At 42.3% G+C, this 19,131-nt stretch overlaps 1 protein-coding gene across 5 annotated transcripts; it reads right to left on the bottom strand.

Moving 5' to 3' along the window:
• Positions 1-590: 590 nt before the first annotated feature.
• ZFP2 (ZFP2 zinc finger protein) lies at positions 591-12,960 on the bottom strand. 5 transcript variants are annotated; one of them, XM_086706073.1, is made up of 4 exons: positions 12,826-12,960; positions 4,585-6,052; positions 4,230-4,304; positions 591-884 (listed from the first exon to the last, which is right to left on the bottom strand). In XM_086706073.1, the coding sequence occupies exons 2-3, from the start codon at positions 5,973-5,975 to the stop codon at positions 4,250-4,252; spliced, it is 1,446 nt and encodes a 481-aa protein (XP_086562199.1). In that variant the 5' UTR covers positions 5,976-6,052; positions 12,826-12,960; the 3' UTR covers positions 591-884; positions 4,230-4,249. The 5 variants fall into 5 exon arrangements, 4 of the variants coding, with proteins under 4 accessions (XP_086562199.1, XP_086562205.1, XP_086562196.1 ...); XM_086706079.1 differs by lacking the exon at positions 591-884 and adding an exon at positions 907-1,374; XR_015250967.1 differs by lacking the exon at positions 591-884 and adding an exon at positions 908-1,374 and having other exon boundaries at positions 4,230-6,052.
• Positions 12,961-19,131: the final 6,171 nt, after the last annotated feature.

Genomic DNA, 19,131 nt, shown 5'->3' with positions numbered 1-19,131 from the left:
CGAAGCGGCGGCAAGCGCAGAAAGTGATATTGCGCGCTTGCGCAGACACGGCCTCGCCCATCAACACCACGACTGGCCGCTTTCAGTGCTGAAACTACATTTCCCAGGGGCCACGGCGGGGGCGTCACGGTTCCTTAGCGCAGCTATTCCCTGTGCGCTACCCTGCCCGTGCGACTTTCGTTCTGTTCTAGTCAGCGTCCGCTTCAGCTCTGAAATAACGCGTTGGAACGTAAAGACAGCGAGAAGTTGACGACGGGCTAAAGTAGGTCGGTCGCGGGGAGAGGGTCGGGGACGGTCCCCAAGGATGGAGTAGGAGGTGAGGAGCCGCAAAGTCGCCCTCCTGTAGGAGGACCGCGCGGAGACGACTTGAAGAGGCGACGGGACTGCGCCCCAGGGACCGGGCCGGGGCGCGGTAGGGGCGGCAGGCGGGATGCGGGGCCGGCTGCCTTGGACGGTGGCTGGGACCCGGGCGGTAGCGCGGGAGAAACGCCGAGGAGGTAGAGCCGACCTGGGTGTCAGCGACTCGTCGGGGAAGGAAGGAGCCAGAGGCCGAGGAGACGGTGTCGGACGCCGGGGTGGGGGTTATGTCTGTGGGGGCGGGCAGGGATGAGGTGATGGATAGAAAATCCCATTGCAGATATTTCGTTGCCTTTGAATACGCTTTTCCACCGAGCTCGGGATGGAAAGAGGAGGTTTTAACGTTGTCGGTGGTGACTTAAACGGCGCCAAAAATGTGACCTGGGGTTTGGGAAACTGTCGGCCACCTCTTAGGAAGCAGTGTCAGTGACTTGTGTGACACCACAGGATCTTGTTTGGGGCTTTATGGAAGGTTCCATCCTCTTGACACTTCTGGAGCACTTGTGCGTCAGGCACTGTTCTAGGGGCTGGGGAAAGAGCAGCGAAAACCTGCACTTAACGCAGGTTGGAGTCGAGAGGAAGTAGTCAATAAAACATAGAAAAATACTTACCAGGTAGTGACGACGCAGTGAACCTGTGGCAGTGGGGTGGGGACTGGGATTATTTTAAGTAGTGTCTTGGGAAATTCTCTTTGAGGAAGTAACATTTGAGCAGAGATGTGAATACCGCGAGAGAGGAAACCATGTGACTATCTGGGGAAGAGCCATCCAAGGGGGAGGGGACAGCGCTGTCCAGAGACAGAAGTGTGCTTGGTGGGCCTGAGGCTTTGCAAGGCTAACGGGACTGGAGAGGGCATAGAGTGAACAAGGGAGAGTTGGAGAGGTAGTTTGAAGGGTACTAGAGACCTTGAAGTCCATCCAAGACCTTTGGATTTGTTCTATGTGTGATGGGAAGCCATTGAAGGAGTCTGTGCAAGAGTGATGTGGTTGAGCACATTTTGAAAGAATCTCTGGTCAGCTGTAGGGAGAAGAGACTGTGGTGAGGCTAGAACGCAAATACAGGGAAACTAGTTAGGAGGCTGTTACAACCGACCCAGGGAGGGACAGCCTCCCACAGTTCTATAATCTTTCTACAAGGCATTTGTTTTGAGTCTTGTGATTCTAAGATAATTTTCTCGATGCCATGCTAAGGAGTCTGAATGTTATTTTGTTTTCAGGATATGAGGATGATAATAATAGATTTATTGAGAACTATGTTCTCAATATGTTGGGCACTTTACATCAGTATCTAATGTAATCCAAAGCTATGGAGTTTGCACTACTAGCAAATGAGTGAAGCATGGAGATGTTAAGTGTCTTGCCCAAGCTCTCATGCCCAGTAAGTGGAACCGGGAGTCCTGCCCCTGATGATAGAGGAGCGAACCAAAGGCTGTCCTCCTTACTGGCTGCCCAGCATGACTGAGGGCCTAAGACTTCCAAAACTCCTGAAAAAGTAGCGAGACCTCCATTTGGCTGACCCATTTCTCCAGCTGCTTCCTCTAAAAGTTAATATTTTACCACGTTTTGAACTAGTGCATCCATCTTAGGTTTCAATACACTTCATTTTTCCCTTTCCCCTTGTCCCGTGCCTCCTTCTGACCCTTTGTTTTGCTGCTGTCTTTATCATTTTCATCTATTTTCTACTCATCTCTTCTCTGCCTCCTTTAGAAAAAGAAATAAGTGAAGGGAAAAGGAGGAAACTAAGTGTAAGGGACAAATATTAAAGATCTGAGTTTCAGAGGATACAGGTTAGTGTTTCAGTCCCCCTTTGTCTTTGTTCTAAGAGTTAGACTGTAGAGGTCACATAGCCCAAAGAGACTGAACTGCCCAAGGATTCAGCATCCATAGCGAACCTCCTCCATTGTCACCCACAAACATCTTCTGCACCCATCATTTCTTGATTCCCACCTCTCCCAGTGAAAGTTTCCTTCCTTTTGAAAAAGGTTGAAAAACATTTCTATAGCTTCTACCTCTGCCCCAATCTTGTTTTCCCACTTTGAGCTGCCCATTCCCTCCTTTCTGCACCTTTGACTCTCCCATACCTCTTCTTTTCAGTGATCATGTAAACCCACTCTTGGCAGACTGTTCATTGGCTAAATCAACACTTTTCTCCAACCTCCTTTTCTTTGCCTACCTCCACTTTGGAGGCTGGAAGAGTATTTTCTCAGCCTCCTTTGCGACTGGCCTCCATATAACACAGCTGTGGTCAATGAAATGTAAGCCGAAGTCTGCTGAGGGGCTTCTGGGAAAACCTGACAAAAGGCACAGATGTTGCTGGTGCTTCCCATATCTTCCTGCCTTGAATGCAGATGTTTTACTTGAAGCAGAACAGCCATCATATAACCCTGATGGAAAAGCCATGAAACTCAAGGCATTGAATTAATTTTGTCTTTGAAACAATGCCAGCCTACTTCCAGATTTGTTATGTGAGGAAAAAAAAATCCCTGTTTGCTTGTAAGGATTGTTAACTGGGCTTTCTAGTATTTGTAGCCAAAAAGCTCTTCTGATAGATATACTCTCTCAACCCAATCTCCCTCTAGTTATCTTTCTAAATGTCTTTCTCAGTCAAGATACTAAGTCCTTTTCACTCTCCAGCCTACTAATATTTAACAGGTTATCAATAACCAAAGCCAAAGGTCGTTTTCTATTTTTATCTTACTTTAACCCCCCAAAGCATTTGAAAATATTAACTATTCTTACCCTACACAAAATTCTTTGACTTCTGTGCCACCATCTTCTAATTTTTCCTTCTGTTTTTCATTTTTCTTTTGGCTGTTGTTTCCTCTTATCTCCTACTGGTTCTACTTCCTCCACTTACCCTGTTTGATGACAGTATGCTCAGAGTATCCTTCATCACCACCCTGCTAGTTATTTTAGTCTGTCAGGATCTTCACTTGGATACCTACAGATTGTTTAAAATCCCCCAGACTGAACTTATCACTGACCCACAGAATCAGTCAACTTTATGTGTTCTTAATTATGGCACTACATCCACCCAAATAAATTCAAGTTCCTACATTCCATCAATTACCACATTATCCAGATTCTGCCTCCTTATTGCTTGAATTCTTCCTTTCCTCTCCTCCACTGCGAATTTCTTAGTTTAGCCCTTGAAAAGCAAAGAACATACCTTCCCCAGTCTGATTTTCTGATCATGTCTATCACATATCTAGCACTTATTGTGTATGAAATAAATGAAATTGTCCTAACTGCTGTCATCACTGTAGATCTATAAAACCTATGACTGTTCTGAATATGTTTTGAGTTGTAAAGATTTCATTACTATGTCAAATTTTCATGTCTATTAGTGTTTAGCATCCTTTCCTTTCCAATTTGATAGACTATGATACAAAGATATGTATTTGAGTCCTATGTACTTAGAGACTATATTTAAGTTACACTGTTTTGTAATTAGCTTATTTAACAGTAGTTTAATGACTTAATTGAGAACTCAAAACAGCATGCTATGGCATTAAGATCTGTACAGTTATTTCATCACCCAGTAGCAATCAACCTATGTTTTAGGGAGAAAATAACAGTGGGGGGTGGGGGTGGGGAAATGGAGGGATAATAATAGCATTTGGTAGAGGTAGAGACTTTTGACTCAAAACATCCAGGGAAACCAGATTGCAGATTAGGAGCATCTAGATAACATATATAACATGGTAAAAGGTCAAGGATTTCCCAATATTGGTTATATTTATAGCATTTTAGAACTAATCAGGATTCTGGAGACCTTCTAAATTCAAAATCCCTCATTTACCAAATAAGGACACCATGACCTGGTGAAAGTAGGTGACTTGTCCAAGTTAGTGGCAGATGAGGACTACATACCAGGTCTTTGAGCTGTCCAGTTAAGCACTCTCACATTTTCTGTCCAGTGTGAAGTCTCTGATGTCCAAAGGAGATCTGCAGTATGACACAATAGAACTTATCTTCAACACAAATCCTCGTTTAGAACATGAGCTATTTAAACCTTCTGATGTAAAGGAGGAAGTTTTACTTTCTGAATTAAGATTTTTCTATTTTATATGGTTTTTCCTGCAGTGGTCTGTATTATCTGATATAGTAATTTATACTTCAACTGAAAGATTCCTACAGTCATTACATTTATGAGGTTTCTATGTTACATGACTATTATCACTGAACAGTTAATCCTAGTGAAGGGTCCAGTGAAAACTTAACTCACGTATGAGTTCTCTGATGTCGTGTAAGGTTTGTACTCCGACTGAAGGCTTTTCCACATTCATTACACTGATAGGGTTTCTCTCCTGTATGAGTTCTCTGATGCACAATTAGGGATGAATTCTTAATGAAGGCTTTTCCACACTGATCACATTCATAGGGTTTCTCACCAGTATGGATTCTTTGATGTTCAATAAGGTATGCACTCTGGCTGAAGGCCTTTCCACATTCATTGCATTCATAAGGTTTCTCTCCAGTATGAATAACCTGATGTACAGTAAGGGAAGATCTCCCAGTGAAATGTTTTCCACATACCATACATTCATAAGGCTTCTCTCCAGTATGAATTCTCCGATGTTGAGTAAGAGATGAATTCTTACTGAAAGCTTTCCCACACTGATTACATTCAAAAGGTTTTACTCCAGAATGAAGTCTCTGGTGTTCTATAAGGTATGTGCTTTGGCTAAAGGATTTCCCACATTTGTTACATTTGTAGGGTTTTTCTCCAGTGTGATTTCGCTGATGCAGGGTAAGAGTTGAGCTTTTACTAAAGGCTTTCCCACATTCACTACACTCATAGGGTTTTTCTCCAGTATGACTTCTCTGATGTACAATAAGATGCATGCTCTGACTGAAGGCTTTTCCACATTCATTGCATTCATAGGGTTTTTCTCCTGTATGAGTTCTTTGATGCACCGTAAGATTCATGCTTTGGGTAAAAGCTTTTCCACATTCACTACATTTGTAGGGTTTCTCTCCAGTATGAATCCTTTCATGTTGAATAAGGGATGAATTTTTACGGAAAGCTTTTCCACACTCTTTACACTGATAGGGTTTCTCTCCAGTATGAGTTCGTTGATGAACAGTAAGGTTCATGCTCTGACTGAAGGTTTTCCCACATTCATTACATTTATAGGGTTTCTCTCCAGTATGAATTCTTTGATGTACAGTAAGGGAGGAGCGTTCAATGAAGTGCTTCCCACATACATTACACTTATAGGGTTTTTCCCCAGTATGAATCCTCTGGTGCTTAAGAAGAGATGAGCTCTGGCTGAAGGTTTTCCTACATTCATTACATTCATAGATTTTCTTTCCAACAAACATACTTTGAGTTTTAATTAATTCAGAATTCTGTTTAGTGTCTTCTTTGTGTGGATTCTGATTATGGGGCCTTTTTCCCACAGGAATACTTTGTTTTATATCAAGGATTGACCCCTGACTAGAACATCTTGCAAATTCATTACCTCCACATGTCCTTCTCTCAGTGAGGGTTTCTTCATGAGTAACTGACACTTGGCCCAGAGGTCTATCCTGGTTTTTCTGTTGCCCATCTAACCAATTATCAGGTTCCCAGGTTTCCCCTAAAGAAGAATGCCAGAGACCTTCCCTTTCCATTATTACCCCATAAGCTATATCTTCAGTAGTATTAGGCTTTATAGTTGACTCTTTGGTTTCAAGTCTTGTCTTCCAATCTGAAAAAAATAAAAAATTCAAATCCACATTGGTTTCTGTGCTGGGAAACTAAAAACTGTATAAGGTGGGAATAAGAGAATGAAACTGTGAATAACTATAGGGCACATGTGAGAGCTTTCAAAGATGTCCCTACAACTGGGAAGAAAAACATAGGGAAGGAACAGTGAACCAGTCCATAAATAACTGGAGAATGAGAGGAGGTGGTAAGCACAGAAAAGAGTGAGCCTATGTATACAGCAGGGATGGACACTGAAATCACTGACCACTGGACAAGGCTGAATAATGAAGATGCAATGAAGGGAAGTATACAGACAAGCTGGGATTGGGGGGGGGGGGGGCGCGGGAAGCAGATCAGAAAGCCCTGCCACATTGTACCTGGTATTTCCACCAGCAGTTTCTTCTCTCCTGAATGCTGTTTCTAGTTCTGACGCTAAATCTTTGTACAACATCACAGTGTGACACAGCAAAAGATTATTGGCTCTGGAGTCAGACATAACTTGGGTTTAAAGCCTAGCTATTAACTTACCATTTTAACTAGTTATTTGATTCTCTGGGTTTGAGTTTTCACAGATAAAAAATAAAAATAATATGATGAGGATTAAGTAAGATAATGCACATAAACTACCCTTAGGGAATATGCTTGTTTGGAACATAAAATACCACAACCTACTTGAAATTAAAGGGAGAATGACACAATCTAAGGGTTATCCCCCACTCCCACCAACTTTCAACAGGCTATAAGTTTCTCATTCTCTTTAGGTAAGAGGGGCTGAAAGGGCTCTACCCTTTCCTAAATATCCATTCCTTAAAGATGTGAACTGGTGTCAGGGAAAGGCAAAGTAGGATCTGTTGAGCTGCTTGAGATCAGGCTAAAAGGAAGGACCTTGTGGCCACTAAGACTTTATTTTCTCAGAACCCACTTCTTATCCTAGACAAAATGCCTGGGACAATGAGAGCAGAGGACAGGAAACTACAAACTGAGAATCAGTTGTCAGCTTGACCAAAATTACCAGAACCAAGATCAATACTGAATCAACAAACCAAAGGCCTGTGGGCAGGAGAATTTACTATGAAGCCTGAGGTATGCACTAACTGGACCTCCTCCTTATAACCTCACCTGCTTACACACACACACACACACACACAAAAGTGGAAAGCCACACAGGCTCTACTTCTAAAACACACACACCACCAAGTAACCCCAGAAAGGACCTATCTGAGTGTGAAATACCAACAGGCAACACATGAACTGCCTCCTACCCCACTTCATTATCCTATCCAGCTGTCCAACTAAAGCTCTTTGAGAACAAAGTGCTACCCAATAAACAACATAAAGGGCAAAGGAGGATCCATTCACACTTTTAGACAAATACAAACTCCAGACAGAACTGCCCTCAAAGATAAATGATACACAAAACATAGCAAATTTGGAAATTTGGTTCAAAGGCATCAAAAGAAAGAAAACATGAAAAACACTGACATACTGGGAGGAGATCTTTGCAACACCTGGCCCATACAGTACTAGAACCTAGATTTATAAAACATAACACTAAGCCTGCCACAAAAATGGGGAAGAGACTTGAATAGGCACTTAAGAAAAGGAAACCATAACGGTGAGTAAACTAGCAAAGATACCCAATCTCAACAGTAACCAGGGGAAGGCTGATTAAATGCCAGTGAGATATGATTACCACATACACCTGAGTAACAAAATGAAAAAATACAGACTGATATCTTCAGATTTTAGCAATGTGCTGTAATGGGAACTTTCACATGCCACTGGTGGGAATGCAGTTTGGTTCAGATGTTTGAAAAAGTTTAGCACTACCTAGTAACTTAGAACAGGTACAAAGACTATGATTTAGCAAACCCACTAGTAGGTACATACACTTAATCTACCTTGCAAAGGTATATCACAATTCGTAAGTTTTAAGGTAACACTGTACACAATAGCAAAAATGGAAACAACCCAAATGCCCACCAACAACAGAATAACTAAACTGTCAAACATATATAACAGTAGAAATCAGGGAATGTTAAGGATTTCATGTTTGTATCTCCTCAGAATTCATGTGTTGAAGCCTAATCCCCAGTGAGATAATACTAAGAGGGCCTTTGGAAGTCATTAACTCATGAGGGGAAAGCCCTTATAAGAAGTGACACACACAGGGCGCCTGGGTGGCTCAGTTGGCTAAGTGTCCAACTTCAGCTCAGGTCATGATCTCACAGTTTGTGAGTTCAGGCCCCACATCGGGCTCAGTGCTGACAGCTCAGAGCCTGGAACCTGTTTCAGATTCTGTGTTTCTCTCTCTCTCTCTCTGCCCCTCCCCTGCTCACACTCTGTGTCTCACTCTGTCTCTCAAAAAATGAATAAATGTTAAAAAGAAAATTAAAAAAAAAAAAAAGTGACACACACAACAGAGCCTGCCTCCTCTATCTCTGCTCTCTATCACAGGAGGATGCAGTGAGAAGGCAGCTGTCCATGAGCCAGGAGGAGGGCCCTCACTGGAAACCCAATCACACTGGCCCCTTGATCTCAGACTCCCAGCCTCTAGGAACTATGAGAAACACTTGGTGTTTAAGACACCAAGTCTATGGTATTCTGTTATAGCAGCCCCAACTACGACAGTGAACATTAACAATAAGATATGTACATATAACAAAAAGAATGAATGAATAATTTATCTATACACAAATATATATAGTAAGAGTCCAATTAAGTAAATGTGAAAAACAGACTAAACTGTATCATTTAGAGATTCCTTTATTGATGGCAGTACTGTAAAGAAAAGCAAGGAAAGGGAATTATCACCAAAGTGAGAACAGTAGTTATGTTCTGGGTGGAGGTAGGAGGATATAAATGGAGAGGTTCACACAAAGCATTCCTAAGATACTAGCAATGTTACAAATCTGGGTTCTAGTGTGTGGGTGTTTGCTTTCCTTATTATTCATTCATCTTTATTGTTATGAACTATAGAGAGAAGCAACATGGCATAATGGTTAAGACAACAACTTTGGAGCCAGACTACCTGGCTCCATTAGCTGTGTGACCATGTGCAGGTTATTTTTAACCTATCTGTGCTCCTGTTTCCTCATCAGTTAAATAGCACCTATTGCATAGTGTGGATGTAAGAACAAAAATTAGTTAACATTTACAAAGGGATTAGAAGCATATGTAGGTTTTTGCTAAATAGTACATGCATTTTACATGTTCTGTATGACATTTCTAAAAACAAATGAGAACAAAATATTTGCTGTTTTGGAAAATAATAATTTTAAGATGAAACACCATTGTGTACTGCAGAAAACTTAACAGTAAGATTCAGTATTTTTTCATGGGGTTTGGAGATCTAAAGTTAATTCTGGAGATTTGCTGTAGAAAAAAAAATGGACTACCAACAATTTTTTAAAAACTGGCTTAAGAGGGGAGCTTGGGTGGCTCAGTTGGTTAAGTGTCAAGCTTCCGCTCAGGTCATGATCTAACAGTTCATGAGTTCGAGCCCTGTATCAGGCTCTGCACTGAGAGCTCAGAGCCTAGAGCCTGCTTCGTTCGGATTCTGTGTCTCCCCCCCTCTTTGCCCTTCCCCCACTTGTGCTCTCTCTCAAAAATAAATAAATATTTTAAAATAATAGATAAATAACTGGCCTAAGAGTTCTCTCCAAGAACATAGGATGCCAGAAGACAGTGAAGCCATGTCTACAAGGGACTGAGGAAAGACTGATGTGACTCAAGAATTCCACATGGCTAGTACTCTATACATGTGTAGAGAAAACCAAAACATTCTTAAATATGAAAGATGTAGTAATTACAGTACTCCTAAACCATTTCTGAAATACTACTTAAATATTCAGTTTGAACAAAGGATTTATCCAAGGAGTTCCAGAATGTTCACTATTAGGAATCTGTTAATATATTAATAGGTCATGGGAAAAAGGACATGTGACCAACCTGATGGATGCTTCAAAAGTAATTGATAATGTCCAACATCCAATCCCGATTCAAAAACAAAATTATAAGTAATGTACCCAAGCATACACATAAAACACTACAATTCAGGGGCGCCTGGGTGGTTCAGTCGGTTAGGCATCCAACTTCAGGTCAGGTCATGATCTCACGGCTCTTGAGTTCAAGCCCCACATCAGGCTCTATGCTGACAGCTCAGAGCCTGGAGCCTGCTTTGGATTCTGTGTCTCCCTCTCTCTCTGCTCCTCCTCTGCTCATGCTGTGTCTCTGTCTCTCAAAAATAACCATTAAAAAAAAAACAAAACCTACTACAATTCATACTAACAACACCATCAAGGAAAGGATGATTACTATTTAATATTGTTCCCAAAGTGTGACCAATACATTAGGCAACTTAGAGGGGAGGAAATTTTTATTTTTCCCAGGTCTCACAACTGTCTCCATGGAAAGAAAATTGTTAGGGTAGCTTTACTCAGAATTAGTGAAACGTTGAGGGGTTGGGACTGGAGCACTAAGGATCAAAAACTGTCACTTTTCCAGGGCACCTGGGTGTCTCAGTCGGTTGAGCAAGCGACTCTTGACTTCAGCTCTGGTCATGATCTCAGTTTGTGAGTTCAAGCCACACATCGGGCTCTGTACTAACAGTGTGGAGTCTGTTTGGAATTCTCTCTCTCTCTAAAATTAAATGAATAAACTAAAAAAGAAAAAAAACCCATTGCAGCTCGTCCAAGATTGGATGAGGTTTCAGATGCTTGCTATTTTGCTACCTCATTAAATAAGGGTCCTGTAATGTGCACAAGTGATATGCCTGGCCAGGATAAGAGTTCTTTGATTGTTAGCTGTTATCATTACCATTATTATTTCATGTGAAACAATATACAGCTCTCTCTTCCTTTCCTTTTTTTCCTAAACAGGGCTTTCAAGTGATAGCTCATACTCTCTTATGATCTTAGAATGTCTAGTTATAGGATTTATATAATTTTGGTACTCATCAGGACATGAACAAGAGTCCCTAGGACCAAAGGGTTTGGGAGAATATAGATCCTTCAGTCTTTATGGCTGACAGTGGCCACAGCAGAGGCCAAGAGCCTGCAGAGAATTGGGGTGGGTATAGCACTTGGGCAGCAGGTCTCGCTCTTCCTAGGGCAAGTCCATTTCTTTTTATCTTCTATCCCCTACGTAGTAGTTAAGCTACTCCTTCCACTCAACCAAACTATTTGGCTTTTCACCTGACTGGACTTCCTACTCTGCAGTGCATTCGCATATAGCAGCCAGATTGATCCTCTGAACATGATTAATCAGTCCTACAAGAAATATTTATTGAGCCAAGTGCTGATTAGGGTGCTAAGGATATAATAATGAACAAAACATATTTGTGCCCTTAGGAAACTTATGTTTTCGTGAGAGGAAGAAGGACAGTCAATATAGTAAATAAGTAAAATACTTAGGAGTTTATTGGCATACCTTATGGAAAAAAGAAAAGCAATAAAATGGAAACAGGGAACTTGATGAGTGAGGGCAAAGGTTTACAATTTTGCATAGAGTTTTCAGGAAAGGCCACAAAGAAAAGGGGACACTGAAGCCAAGACTTTAGGGGCTAAGGAGGGAGCCACAGGACTATTGAAGGAAGAGCATCCCACACAGAAGGAAACACCAGTGCAGAGGTCCTGAGGCAGGGGTGGGCCTGCCCTGTATGAGGATCAATGAACTATAGATACTCCTACACTTATTATGGTCTTTTAGATTAGTTTTCCTACTAACGGAGGCAAAGACAATGCATTTGTACTAAACATTAGGGAGATCAGATTAGCATGAAGGTAAATACGGATTCTGTAACAGTATATAAATTCTGTGTGTATGTGTACATGTGTTTACACACGCAGACGTATGCGCGCACACGGCATATTTCTGAGAATGATACAAAGTCGTGTATAAAACACAATAAGTTTCTATGTTTAGGGGTAGTAAAGGGTAGCTTCCTGGAGATCTTAAAATATTACAGAATCCCAGTTTCTTATTTTATAGACATAATCTTTGATGATAGATTTCTAATACTTCACACATGTTCTTATTTGTTTCCTTCATAACTGATCACCAACGGAGTTAAGTCTAATGACCACTGATTAGAGGCTAAAAATTCACTGCTTTCCATATTACTAATAATTCCCATCTATTTCAACATTAACAAGTTTACTAGCAATAATGCTGTCTTTAGGAACAGCATTTCTGTCTTTACATTTTCTACTCAGCTTTTCTAAGAGGCAAAATCTAATGATGAAGTACCAACTGTATAGATGAAAACCTTAGTACAAAAAAGCAAAACGATCATCTAGAAGGAAAGTTGGGGGGTGCCTGGGTGGCTCAGTCGGTTAAGCATCTGACTTCGGCTCAGGTCATGATCTCATGGTTCATGGGTTCAAGCCCCACGTCGGGCCCTGTGCTGACAGCTCAGAGCCTGGAGCCTGCTTCGGATTCTGTGTCTCCCTCTCTCCCTCTCTCTGCCTCTCCCCAACTTGCGTTCTCTCTCTCAAAAATAAATAAAATGTAAAAAAAAAAAAAAAAATTTAAAAGGAAAGTTGGGCCAGGATGTAGAAGTTCAATTTTTGCTAGATACTTGGAAATAAGAAGGGACAGCAAGGCAAGGAAAGAAAGTTATGATTTTTTTTTTTTTTTTTTTTTTTAGAATTAGCATTAAACCCGAAGGCAAAAACAAACAAAACAAAATAAGAATCCGGTGTTCAACTTCTGGCATGTCATCCCCCCTCTGAGCCCATCTCTTGCACTTGGAGAGGGGCTGACACTACTTACCCCGTAGGGTTATGAGGAGTGAGTCATGGTGGCTGGGCAAGAGCCGAATACAGCACCCCGTCCTCGACGCTTTCTTGTCTTGATTTTGGACAGGATAAGAAGACTAAATGGTCACTTAATCTGGCAGTAACATCGAAGAAAACCTGGAAAAAAGCAGACCTGGCATTTGCACACCAGTTTTCTGGTTATCATTCTCTTGCTCCACTTTTCTGGGTCTTCAGTTTCTCCCCTCTGCTCCTGTAAATACACAGTAGTCTCTTCGCTGGTGAACAAACCAGAGGCACTTGACCTCTGACTTCTTTCAGCTCTTGCCCTTTCTTCCTTTTCCTCTAAAGTTAACTGTTGAAATGACAGTCTGAAACATCTTTACTCATCTACCCACAGCATAGTTCCCTCTGCACTACAAGTGCTCTTCCCCAAGGCCACATCCTCAGCGTCCTTATGGCGAAGGCCCACAGCACCCTCCAGTTCTTAGAGCGCACCTGCACACTCCCGCTGCTTCTCTCTTCCCGTGGCTCTCCATAAGTTCTCTCCTCCTCCTCTGACTACTCTTTTCTGTCCCCCTCGCTGGTGTTCAATATCCACCCTCTCTGATCACTCCCTCTAAAACAGAGCCTCTGTGGGGCTCCAGGTGGCTCAGTCGGTTAAGTGTCCAAATTAGGCTCAGGGCATGATCTCAAGGTTCATAAGTTTGAGCCCCGAGTCGGGCTCTGTGCTGACAGCTCAGAGCCTGGAGCCTGCTTCAGATCCTGTGTCTGCCCTCTCTCTCTGCCCCTCCCCACTCTGTCTCTCTCTCAAAAAAAAATAAACATTAAATAAATAAGTACTGGGGAGCCTGGGTGGCTCAGTCGGTTGAGCGTCCGACTTCGGCTCAGGTCCTGATCTCGCGGTCTGTGAGTTCGAGCCCCGTGTTGGGCTCTGTGCTGACAGCTCAGAGCCTGGAGCCTGCTTCGGATTCTGTGTCTCCCTCTCTCTCTGTCCCTCCCTCACTCATGCTCTCTCTCTCTCTCTCTCTGTCAAAAATAAACAAACATTAAAAAAAAACTAAAAAAAACCACCAATAAATAAATAAATAAAACACAGCTTCTGTTACCTGATCTAGTTCCCCTATGCTGCTTGCTTTTTCCACATGGCACCGGGACTCTAAGTCATTCATTCCCTTCATTCCTCCTTCCTTTCCTGTCCCTTCTCCCTCCCTACTTTATTTCCTTACTAATTTTTTGTCCTCCCACTAGACTAATAAGCTCCATGGGGAAACCACCTGTCTTGTTTATTGCCATAACCACAGTGCTAGGGCCAGGGCCTAGTGCTCACAAAATATTTGTTGAATAAATAGGTCATTTACATAAGAACAAATAAAAATAGCAATAGTTAGGGGCGCCTGGGTGGCGCAGTCGGTTAAGCGTCCGACTTCAGCCAGGTCACGATCTCGCGGTCCGTGAGTTCGAGCCCCGCGTCGGGCTCTGGGCTGATGGCTCAGAGCCTGGAGCCTGTTTCCGATTCTGTGTCTCCCTCTCTCTCTGCCCCTCCCCCGTTCATGCTCTGTCTCTCTCTGTCCCAAAAATAAATAAACATTGAAAAAAAAAAAATTTAAAAAAAAATAGCAATAGTAATCAAATCCACAGAAATCTATATAGTAAAGGCACTTAAAGCTACCTTAAGGGATCATAAAATATCCAAAATTGTGCAGTATGTAGCATGAGCCCTACAAAATACATCTTTTGAACCAGTGATTCTTTAAAATCCTGTTCTAAAGAACAGAAAGCTAACTGGAAACCAGCAATGTTCAGAAGATTCTATTTTTCCTATCAATATGTTATTTTACTGATTTTTTATTGCTTTATACATGATAGCCATACACTATCCAGAGATCAAAAAATATGTGTCTATCTCTTTAATTTAAAAAATATATTAAGAAGAAGTGGTAAATGCTTTCATATTGAGTAGAGAATAAAAGTGTGTAAAATGTGTTTTTTTCAGAAAAAGTGATAACATCTAACAGAGAAATTTCAGTTGTAATGGGGATTAGAAACCAGATAACAAAGACTAAATGCATTAAATGCTTAGAGGAGAAAGATCCGGATGCAGATTAAAAATTTAGGAACAAGAAAGGGAATATGTAAGATGTGAGGTTACTAGTGAAAATAACAAGGCTAAAGTCATCTTCATTTGTTTTTAAATGAAGACTATAAACACATATACAAGTATGCAACTCTACGTTAGTTTCCTTTAGAAAGGCTGACAAAGTTTTAAATGAATGAGGGAAAAGAAAGCTATGGATACAGGGTATGGCTGAAAGACTCAGGAAACAGAGGAGAGAGAATATAGAGACAGCCAGAAAGGGACTCGGAGTACAGATGAAGACAGAAGAGGAAATAATAATTGCTAACATTTGCTGATGTTCAAGGCAATTAATAAGTGCTACGAATATAATAACTCATTTAAATCCTCATCCAGGATTCCCTCCCTCCCTGGTAAGGACTTTTGCAAGAGGATGAGCAACATGAGTAAGGTGGAGGCATTTGAGAGAATACATGTTGGTGGTGCAGCCTCTCCTAGAGACCCAGGGAGCTCCACTGTGATTTCTTCTGGGGGACACACTCAGGCAGCCAGTTCCTGCCACCCGATACTCACCTGGAGAGAGGCACGCTGGAAGTTCTTTTGTCACCTGGCTCAGTTCCTCCAGTTCCAGCTGAGAACTCACATTTGGTTTGGAAAGCCGATGCCCTGCTCGGGAGGAGACACTAAATTTGGGTTCTGAATGGAGTAAACCATTCCCAGCACCTGTCCTTGTCCCTTCCCCCTCAGGCCTTCTGACGGCTCCATTTTCCAGCCCACATCCAAAGAGAACACCCTAAAACAGTGACCTATAACAGCAGGACTACAAGTGCAGATTCCTGAATTTCATTGGTTGTACAAGGTGTCAGGAGGTGGGGAAGGCTGTCAGCAGGGAGGTTTTGAGTTCCGAGAAGAGGTCCTTACCCAGTGAAACCAAGTCCCTGTAGTTCTCCAGCATCACTTTCCCATACAGATTCCCCTGAGCAGAATCTAGACGAAGCCACTCCTCCCAAGTGAAATCTGCAGACACATCCTTGAATGTCACTGACTCCTGAAACTATAAATTCATGCTCAAAGGATTATGCCAATAAAATCCCCCTGAGGGAAGTGCAAAAACAAGCAGCATTAGAAGGGAGAGGATAAAGAGATCTGTGAGAAAAATGTATTATCTGCCAAAAGAAACTAAATAAAAATGTGCATTATCATGAAATAATCAGAGATACGTATAATATAGAAAATGCTTTGGCATTTAAGGACAGGAAGAGGAGGTATTAGGGAATAACCAGGAAACATACAGAAGGCTGCTCTAGATTACCATTGGAGAAAAGTAGGTGGTGTTCTGATCACCTCCCATTTACCCCACTAGTGAAAGAGGGATCCTGCTCCTTAAATAGCACAAGATGAGTGAACACATGACACCCAGCACTGGATGGGAAAGACTGACAGCAATTTATCAGTAACTCATAGCCTGGGGAAGGAGGAAATACCCACCATGCAGGGCCACGCAGGGGCTGCACTTGTGAACCAGCAGGGGCTGTGGGAGACAGGCTGTGTAGCGACAAGAGGGTGAGGTGACCCTTGGTAACCGTGGGAAGATGCAGTTGGCTTGTTTGAACAGTTGCATGGGCTGGTAGGGAGGTGAAACCCATTAGGTTTCACTGGGAGGGAGGAGTGCACCTGGTCAGGCCGAGGGGAGAGCTAGCTGAGTAGGGTGCTTTTCCTGCTGGGTTGGGGCAAGGAGACCAAGGGAACTCATAGCTAGGTCTCTGGAGCCCCCATGAGGCTCAAAGTTGTCAAGGCAGCACATGGAATTTCAGGCTTTACAATATAGGCAGGAATCCCAGTTAATGGAGGGAAAACGTGTACAAATAGGGTACATCTAGAACATGGTTGAGAGGACCAATAAAACACCCAGCTTGACTTGGAAATGGCATTTCAAATTTATAAGCCCATTTCAGCCTAGTTCCCTAGCCCTTAGACTAGGAAGCAAAACGGGATAGGCATTCAGTATCTGTTGAATGAGTTCACATGATGGTTACTTTTATGTATCAACTTGACTGGGCTAAGGTATGCCCAGATAGCTAGTAAAGCATTATTTCCATGTGTTTCTGTGAGGGCGCTCCCAGTGAATCAGTAGACTGAGTAAAGATCAGCCCTCAGCAATGTGGGAGGGCATCATCCAATTCACTGAGGGCCCAAATAGAACAAAAAGGCTAAGAGAGGACAAATTTGCTGGCTCTGCTCGAGCTGACACAGCCTCCTCCTCTGGCCTTCATAGCTCTTGAGCCCTCAGACTTGGACCAGGACTTAGAGCATCAGTCCCCTGGACCTCAGGCCTCTGGGTTTGTAGTAGGACTACATACACCTTGACTTTCCTAGGCCTCCAGATTGCAGAGGGCAGACTGTGGGGACTCTAGCCACCCTAAGCGCCTGGGCCAATTCCTTATAACTTCTTTCTGTATCTATGTATATCCTCTGGGTTCTGTTTCTTTAAAGAACCCTGACTAACATAGGAAGGCAGCACTAACATCCTGAGTTTTGCACTAACAAGTGTGTCTGACACCTCACCTCATTTAATCCATATGACAGCCTGTTAGACTGATAGCACTAAAGCCACCATTTTATGATGAGAAATCTGAGGATGAAAATGGTTAAATCACATCTCCAAGATCACACAGCTGGGGCTCAAACCAAAGGCCATCTACATCTAACTCCTTGTGTTGTGAGAAGAGAAGGCAGCCAAGAAAAGAACCCTTGCAACCAACCCCCATCAGAGAGAGTGGGGGAAGGGGGCGTGGGAGGAGGGATTGAGAGGGAAGGAGACTCAGGTAGGAGGAGAGAGAGTTTCAGGGAGGAAGGGGTGGGTCAAACAGAATGATGACTGAAAAGAGAGCTGCTGGTTGGAAAATTAGCTAATTTCCACAGAGTGGTGAAGGCAGAAGTCAGCTTACAGTGGATGAAGCGCTAAATGGAAGATCAGGAATAAGAAGCAGCTACATGAAATTACTTCAAACTTCTCTGAAAAAGATGAAAGAAGACGGTATGGAAAGAAGTAGGGACTAGATAATGGGAATAAAACAGTCGACGAGGTGCTGTGCTGTGTAAGTGGGCAGAGGGCATAAAAGGCCCAGAGACCGCAGATGGGACGGAACCGACGTCCAAAAAATTTGTGTGTTTTACATCCTGCTGGCTGTAAATCTCCAGAAAAAGTGTCAAAACAGAGGCAGAGTTCATTTGCTTTCTACCTCCTCATTTTCTCCTAATTATTTAATGAATATGTCAACATTAAACAAACTGTTAAAAACCACTCACAAATATTGTCAAGAAATATAAAGATAGCTACTAGTAGGATCTAATTACAAGACAGAACTTCCATTTTATGAAAGGAAAAAAACCAACCAAGAAAAATCATCAGTTTAACAAATGTGAAGAAAGGACACAAGAGAGGTGCCTGGGTGGCTCAGTCAGTTAAGCGTCTGACTTCAGGTCATGACCTCACAGTTCATGAGTTCAAGCCCCGTATGAGGCTCTGTACTGGCAGCTCAGAGCCTGGAGCCTGCTTCAGCTTCTGTGTGTGTCTCTCTCTGCCCCTCCCCCACTCACGCTTTTTTTCCTCTCTCTCTCAAAGATAAATAAATGTTATAAAAAAAAAAGGACACAAGAAAGCATAATACACCTCGATAATTAAATAATCAGAAGAAGACCTGATACTTGTATAACAACATACGTAAACAAATTGACTTTCTCTATTAAAAAGACAAAAACTTTTGGGGTACCTGGGTGGCTCAGCTGGTTAAGTATCTGATTCTTGGTTTTGGCTCAGGTCATGATCTCATGATTCGTGGGTTCGAGCCCTACATCAGGCTCTGTAATGTGTCAGCACAGAGACTGCTTGGAATTCTCTCTCTCTGCCCCTGTCCAGCTCATGCTCTCTTGTCCTTCTGCCTCTCAAAATAAATAAATAAACTTAAAAAAATTTTTTTAAAAAGACAAAAACTCTCAAGTTGGTTTCAAATCTAGCACATACAAGAGATAGACCTAAAACACAAAGTTAAAAAATAATTATGTAGGGGGATAGAGACAAGATACAGCAAATGCAAATAAAAAGACAGCAAGGAGAAAAGAAAAAAGAAGAAACAAGGAAGAGAACATATAAATAGCAGATAAGGTAGAATATATGTGGAAACAAAACATAAGCCCCTTCTTTGTAAAAGAAGGTAACATCAGAAATAGGACATTCTCTTTCCA

The sequence above is a fragment of the Puma concolor genome, chromosome A1, assembly GCF_028749965.1.
Source record: "Puma concolor isolate L17-30 chromosome A1, mPumCon1.1.hap2, whole genome shotgun sequence".
In the NCBI taxonomy this organism is placed as follows: Eukaryota; Metazoa; Chordata; class Mammalia; order Carnivora; family Felidae; genus Puma; species Puma concolor.
Note: the sequence above shows the minus strand (reverse complement) of the source record. Positions and strands in the feature narration are given on the sequence as shown.